Source organism: Rhagoletis pomonella, unplaced genomic scaffold (assembly GCF_013731165.1).
Source record: "Rhagoletis pomonella isolate Grant_MI unplaced genomic scaffold, Rhpom_1.0 Rhpom_scaffold_03879, whole genome shotgun sequence".
NCBI classification, from domain to species: Eukaryota; Metazoa; Arthropoda; class Insecta; order Diptera; family Tephritidae; genus Rhagoletis; species Rhagoletis pomonella.
The window spans coordinates 9278-16676 of NW_023462430.1; the positions used below are offsets into that span (position 1 = coordinate 9278).

Below are 7399 nucleotides of genomic sequence, written 5' to 3' on the forward strand. Positions count from 1 at the left end.
CACGAAGATTGCTGTTTGGCTATGTCCTCGTATTTGATGACGTCTCGAGTGGCAATGTTGAGAGCGTTTATACGTGAGAGTGTGTCTGCGGTGATAATTTTCTCTCCTTCAATATATATTATTCTTGTTGAAAATTGTCCAATTAGGTCGAGGTGGCGAATTTGTCGCGGAGATAAACTCTCCTGGTGAAATCTCTTCCTTCTAGGAGATGCCTGAAATGTTTAATGGCACTATATATCGCAAGTAACTCTCGATCGTAAGTGCTATAATTTGTTTGGGCAACTGAAATTTTTTTTTTAAAAAATGCTAGCGGTTGAGGTTCGTTTTCGACGATTTGGTGAATTATTGCCCCCATTGCGCTGTCACTTGCGTCCGTGCATAAAATAATGTTTGCTGATGGGATTGGGTGTGCTAGGAGCGAAGCGTTTGCTAAATCTTCTTTGCACTTTTGAAAATGGTAAGTGGTATCTTTGCTCCATTTTATTAGTGTTTTGTCGTTTTTCTTGTTGCCTACTATCAGTGCGTTGAGATGTTGTTAGTGCTCTATAGCGCGTGGAATGAAACGTCTGTTAAAATTTAGCATGGCTAAAAATCGTTTCAGTTCATACGCGTGCTTTGGTAAAGGGAAATTGTGTACGGCCTCCACTTTTGCTGGTGTTGGGTCAATACCTTTGGAGGTAACGAAGTGACCCAAAAACTCAATTTGCTTTGCGCAGAAGGCGCACTTCGATGCGTTGATGGTAAGACGATGTTGTCGGAGTCGATCAAAAATTAAACGCTAGTGTTTTGAATGTTCTTGTTCCGAAACTGACGCGACGAGAATGTCATCAACATAGCAAAAACAAAAATCTAGACCGCGGAGTGCTTCGTGCATGTACCGTTGAAAGGTCTGTGCTGCGTTTCGGAGGCCAAAGGGCATGCGCAGGAATTCATAAAGTCCGAACGGCGTAGTGACGGCTGTCTTAGGCACGTCTGCTTTAGCGACCGGTATTTGATAATACCCACGATATAAATCGATTTTTGAAAATATTGACTTACAGTGTAGGTAGCAAGTAAAATCCTGAATATGTGGTAGTGGGTAACGATCGGGTAGAGTTTGCGCGTTCAGGTCCCTGTAATCTCCGCAACGGCGCCAGGTGTTATCGGGTTGGCGTACTACGTGTAGAGGCGAGGCGTAAGGGCTCTATGATGGCCTGCAGACGCCCAATTTCATCAGGTATTGAAACTCATCTCTGATGGTTCGGTACTTCTCTGGTGTTAACCTCCTTGGTTTTGAAAATGTAGGTGGACCTTCCGTTTCGATGAAGTGCTGAACGTTGTTGCTTATGCTGTCTTCAAATGTTTTATTAATTTGAGTGATGTCTTTTAATTCGCGTATTAATGCGGAGTATTTGCTATTAATATCGTAGGTTGTGATTGCGTATTGTTGCACGTTATCTGCTTCTACGGCTCGACTTTTTAACTGCGTTTGGGCGTCTATGATTTTGGAGTTGCGCATGTCTACTTTGAGGTTAAATTAGCTTAAAAAATCGGCCCCAAGTATATTGTACCTGGTGTCAGCTGCGACGAAATCCCATTCAAAAGGTTCCAAGTTCCAAACGTTTTGATTTGGGTGTTGTTCGCTGCGAACAATTTAGGTGTTGACTTATTTGGAGATGTATGACTTGCGCTGGGTGTGCTAACAATCGATATGTCGGCACCTGTATCGATCAAAAATCGTTTATTTGATTTACGGTCGTAAATGAAAAGTCTATTGTTCAACATTGTGCTATATTGGCTGTTGCAGCGTGGGTTGGAGGATGTATCAACGAACGTAGCTGCGGGCGCTGTTGACTTACTCAGTTTTTTGCCGTTTTGAAATTGCATGGTGTTTCGCATTTTTGTGCTTTATATCCGAAACGTCTGTGGTACCAACAATTTTTTTTCTGCATACCTTCTGATGAGTGACCTGTCTCACCCCTACGACTATGTGAGCGAGGCCTGCTGCTCCGGCGTCGCCTGTTGCCCAATTCGATTCTGGCAAGCGCTCGCTCGATGCGTGACATTCTAGTTTCCATTGAGGAATTGTCATTTAGTTTGGTTGTTGGGGTAGTTTGCTCTTGTTGGCTACGAACTGTAACGGCGTTTGTCGAATTGGCTCGTACAACATCTATTATTTCGTCGGCGATTGATGCCAGCTGCTCCAAAGTCATGTCGGTGTTCCCTTTGTCGATACCAGTTATCACTGCCCTTGCGGATACAGGAAGTTTCTGTAATCAAAAGTCTTTAATTAATTGTTTGTCGGTAGTCACGCCTGTGCGTTGCAGTTGCGTGAGCATGTGACTTGGTTTGCTGTCACCTAGCTGGATACCCGATGTTAGCTGCTCAAGGCGCGCGATTGGCGATACTGAAAATTTATTTAAAATTGCTTGGCGTAATGTTTCGTACTTATCCTTGTTTGGAGGGTTTCGTACTATGTCGTATGCTTGCTCGTGCAACCGTTCATCCATGTACATCACAGCTATGTTAAACTTTGTACTGTCTCGTTGTTCCTGGTTCAATTTCCCGAAGTTGTTTATTCGAAAAAATGCTTCTAGTCGGGTGAACCATGACTCGATTCCTTGTAGCGAAAATGCGTGGAGTTGTGGAATTTGTACGCGAGCGGCAAAGCTGTTAACGGCTGCGTTGTCAGTGGTTTGGCTACCTGATGTGGTTGATGTATCCTTATTGTCAGGGACGGCACCGTCCAGGTTTTCTTGGGTATTTGGCATTTCACGAAAACGGAAATGGAATATGGTTTGTAATATGTAGGATTAGTAGGCTGTTAGCGGATAATGCGACGTCGTAGTTATAAATAGGTGATGCAGTCGACACGAGTAGTGCCGTGTCTCGTCAATGGTGGCCGGTTGCGTTGTACGCGCGTTTGATTGCTAGCAAATATAGACTTGCTGATGGGTCGTGTGACACGTTGCGAGGCTGTGGTTGTCCCAACCTACTCACTTGCAAGCGCGATTGGTGGATATAACCTGATTTAGTTCCAGTACCAGCGCAGGGAGCACGTTTTTATTGTCTAGTTGCGGTTTTGTGCTTCCTTACCATGTACTTCTGTTGCGAATGTTGTTCTGCTGTCGGGGTCACCAGTTTGTAGGCGTTGTTATATTGTATTACCAATATTTATTAAAAAGATATATTAACGCTTAAATTATTTAAATGCCTTTTTACGTCGAATTTTTGCACACCAGTCCGTCCGGATCCACAGTCGGCAGAAGAGAGAGCAAGGCGAACAAACGATAGGCGCAAGGTTTCATTTTAGCTTGCTATAAAATAGCGCCTTTGGCGTTGCCACAAACTAATCCAGATCTTTCAAATAGCGGCATCTGTTTTTAAATATATACTTTAGTTACCGACATATCATGAGTTTCAATTTCTTGAACCGGGTCACCTTCCCACTTTTCGTTTCCGCGTGGTCACTACGGGTGCGAGAAAAAAATTTTCTGGCGATAGTCACGATTAGGCTGGTTAGTAAAAATCATCGTTAACTAATAAAAAATTTTAGCTTGTATATTTATGTCTCTCTGAAGCATGAATTTTATATACATCAGGACCAGGGCCCGACGCAGTTATGTCTGTATTTAGTAACGGCTCTATGACAAAATATTCAAGAATTGTATTCGTAGATTTATATTTACTTCATATCATACATTAATATTTATCTGATTTTTTTTAATAAGTACCAGGAATAAATGTTAAGTAAAAAACTATTTCACTTAAGCTTAACCAACTTTTAGTTGCTCGGAGCAAATTTTGGAAAGCTTCATGTAGTATTTTCATTGACGGTAAATGCCACCCCGGCTGCATCATTAATGAGCTGAATAACCAAACCAAATAATTAAATTTGTGCATTGAAGCCTTTTGAAATGGCCTTTAGAAACGGCAATGGAATTTCGACATTATTCAAGGAATTGTGAATATAAGCTGCCTTCCATTTGGCATATTTACGCTTTAAACTTTCAGAAAGCTACAAAAAAAAACATTTTCTATTTTTATTTATTATATATTTTTGAAATAAAAATACTCCATCTTGTACACCAAAAAATTTCTTTAAACCATCTTGCGCAGCAGTTTATTGATCTTATATGCACGGTTACCGAAATCACCAACCTCAACGTAGTGATTAGCCTTCTTGCGTCAGTCACCGGTTGGTGTTGAACATGAATGGGCACAGGAAGTTGGATCCAACAGTGAATATTTCGTGCGCCAAATAATCAACGCACTGAATATCGTGTGCTTTGCGCAATTTGCGTTCGATTACAAAGTTGTCAGAGACTGGGACACGTTGATGGTTATGCTTGACAATTCACGTTTGTAAATCAATCCACGAACTGATTTAAGATTTGGATAACCCCATGTGCTATAGGGTTGGGCAATGCGTAGCATATTAATGGTTCAATTTGCAGAACAAACCGTCGCTAATGTGGCGAAACGGAACAACAGTAAAACTTTACGCACTTTTGTTGCAACTTTGTTTATACCGCGGATACAGATCAAGCCAATTTGTCTTCTGCAGGCACGTAGAATGAGCCGCGTTTCTTTGCCAGATGGCGCAACTTATTCTCACGGCGTCTATCACGGATATTTTGGTTGATATTTCTCAGCATGCACCAATTTTTCACGTTTGCAGAGTGCAATCACAGCAGAGCGCTTTGGTTTACGCTTGATCAGGGTAGCACGTTTGCTGACCTGCTTCTTGCTGAACTTCAGCTGCGACTCGAGGACAGCAGGCAGGTTGTTTGCCCTTTGCCTCGGGCTTCTTACCGGCCGTGGTGGCAGTCATCTTAACTTGTAACTTAGCACGTTGAGAAGGCGAAAAAAGTTTCACCACGATGCAATACAGAAAGAACAAAGACCAGGGATGTAATTTGAAGTAACCTATTATTCAGTGGCAATGCGCAGAGCGTCCCGAGTAGAAAAATTATTTTGTATCAAATATAACATTAAACGGTGGTTCTAATACATTTCTTAATATTATTAATCAGAGTACATAGATTATATGGTATTTCTTACAAAAATTAATGCACTATATGCATATTTTTTTTTTTTTTGAAAAGCAACCATGCGTGTAAGAAATTGTGTGCTTCCAAAAATTTCACCTCTGGAAACTTTATCCCCATAAAGGACTTCACTACAGTTTTTTACTGTATGTACTGAGAGCTCGCTTCTGTAACTCGTCTCTACCAATTATTTCTCTACTGGTAGAGAATATACGCCATTCTTTACTACTCAACAACAAGGCTGCGAATTCATATATGAATTCGCCCTGGTAGAGAATTGGGACAGAAATGAGCTACTGGACTAGCGGAGGGACCGTACTGTGAAGGCCGACTAAGTTCGGCAATAGGGGGGTGGCTAACTCTAGCCAACGAATGCGAATAGAGATCTTTTTGTCGCTTCTTGTCGCTTACTTCTTGCCTCTGGCCTAAAGAAATAGTGAACCACCGCATCACCGAAATTAAATTTTTCTCCAGAGTTCGCTCGGTATAATTCTGAATCAAGCATTTCGAAAAGAATGATGTTTCAACCCATACTTAATCACATAACCGGGAGTGAGTTCCGAATCGATTATGCTAGGCAAACTCAGACCTAACTTTTATTTTTCTTCCTATCAGAATTACGAAAACCACCCTGACTTACTGAAACCCCTGATTGAACCTTTTAAAACATTAAATTCATTGTTTTACAAATACATGAATTATAGTAGCCCGACTTAGTATTAACCAAATCAGTGGACTTATTGTTCCGGAGGCCGATTAGACAAAACTGATCCACCCAGCATTATAAGCGAATACTGACGCGATAAGTAGTACAAGCGTTAACTTATTAGTCTCCCAATGCTGAGTCTGGCGAATTCGAACTGCTACCAGACGTAAATACGGGGTTGTAATCCCTTGCCCGGCTAAATACCTCTTTTTTTAGACTCTATATCTCAAGGGTGAGTCATATCCCACGTTCTTGTGATTTTAACACCTAATTCTTTTGCCGGACGCCTTGCGACGACAGTTAACCCTTTTTCCCGTTCACTTCTGTGACGAGTCGTGAATTGAAGCAGGTTTGTTATGGGTTACTGTTCGACGCACAAAATATAAATACTTTATTCTTCGGCCTATAGCGCACCCGGTAGCGTACCAGAAATGTCACCATCTGCCATTTGCAATAGCTGTTTCTTTGCGGATAGCTGTCGTTGATTGTCACTAGTTCCTGTACGTTTTTTTTTTTTTTTTTTTTTTTTTTTGTTGTTAAAAAACGCTTTCCAGCGGAGGCTAGTGATCGTTTGTGTCAGTTGTCTGTAAATGCCCGTCTTCACAGGATGGAATTTATAGCTTGACACATCTGTTGGAATGTGGAGGACAATACATATCAGGGCTTATATCTTAGCATCTATTGCGGTAACTTGGTAGTTCGACAGCTACGTTTTCTTTTGTACTAAAACATTGTAGCGGAAACATTATCGATATTCCGAAATAGAAATATGCCATGGATTGTGAGCGACCTTTATTAAACTGTCATGGTAAAACTTTTGCAAAAGAATTTCACAGCTGATTCAAAAGTGGTTGCTAATAAACGTCCATTCTTTGTTGAGTTTTTCTCTTTTTATTTTTTTTTAATAATTTTAGTTTCCATTTTGCTTTACGTTTTCTTTTTTGTGCGTCAGCTTCGGTTTTTTTTATGAATTTAATCAGCTGATAGAAATGTCAACCAGAATTGCAATGCATAGCATTTTTATGATATGGATTTTCGGTATTGCAAATTTGTCAAGCCATGACAAATGCAAATGCGTGTATTTTGTTTGTGTATTGCAAATAATTTGCAGTACAAATTTGCAATGCAATGATGCTAGGCCATTTGCACCGGATCGCGAATAGCCCTATTGTATTTTTCTGTGCCAAACGCAAAGTAAAATTTTGGCAAGTGAAAAACCACGCAAACGCTCGTGCAGAAGCTTTATTTTGTGTTGCTGAAATTGTTAAATTTACATCTATTTTACAATTTGCAAGTAACCTACGTTCTTTTTGTTTTATCACATTCCATTTGAGGCCAACAATATTCTACCTTATTCTGAGTTTCGCCCGAAAATTGTTCATCCGCTCATAGCAAATACATGGAAACCAAAAGTGAAAAGTGAACAGGTTCGGGAAAATGAAACTCATGATAAGGCTGATTACATTTAGAAGCTGTCAAGTTTAACCTAGCTTCACGAGCTAGGTAAAATTCTGATTTCCACAGTGCAAAGGTACCTGCTGGCAACGCCATAGTCCCCCATCTTGATTGTGAAGTCTTTGATGCTGTCGGTGAAATCTGTGGGTTGTGTAAAAAAAATTTAAAAGATTTAGAAGTGCTTTTTAAAACCAAAAAAAAGAAACAG

At 40.6% G+C, this 7399-nt stretch overlaps 1 protein-coding gene across 1 annotated transcript; it reads right to left on the reverse strand.

Annotated features, from left to right (window-relative positions):
- Positions 1-1183: 1183 nt before the first annotated feature.
- On the reverse strand, positions 1184-1878 carry LOC118754425. Its single transcript, XM_036489300.1, has 2 exons — positions 1551-1878; positions 1184-1500 (listed from the first exon to the last, which is right to left on the reverse strand). Exons 1-2 carry the CDS (start codon positions 1876-1878, stop codon positions 1184-1186), a joined length of 645 nt encoding a protein of 214 aa, XP_036345193.1.
- Positions 1879-7399: the final 5521 nt, after the last annotated feature.

Bases quoted from the DNA above. Each gene is read 5' to 3' on its own strand.
- LOC118754425 (XM_036489300.1), bottom strand. From the start codon at position 1,878: ATGCGAAACACCATGCAATTTCAAAACGGCAAAAAACTGAGTAAGTCA. The intron at 1,501-1,550 runs GTACAATATACT...ACCTCAAAGTAG, and splicing joins TTCGTCGCAGCTGACACCAG to ACATGCGCAACTCCAAAATC.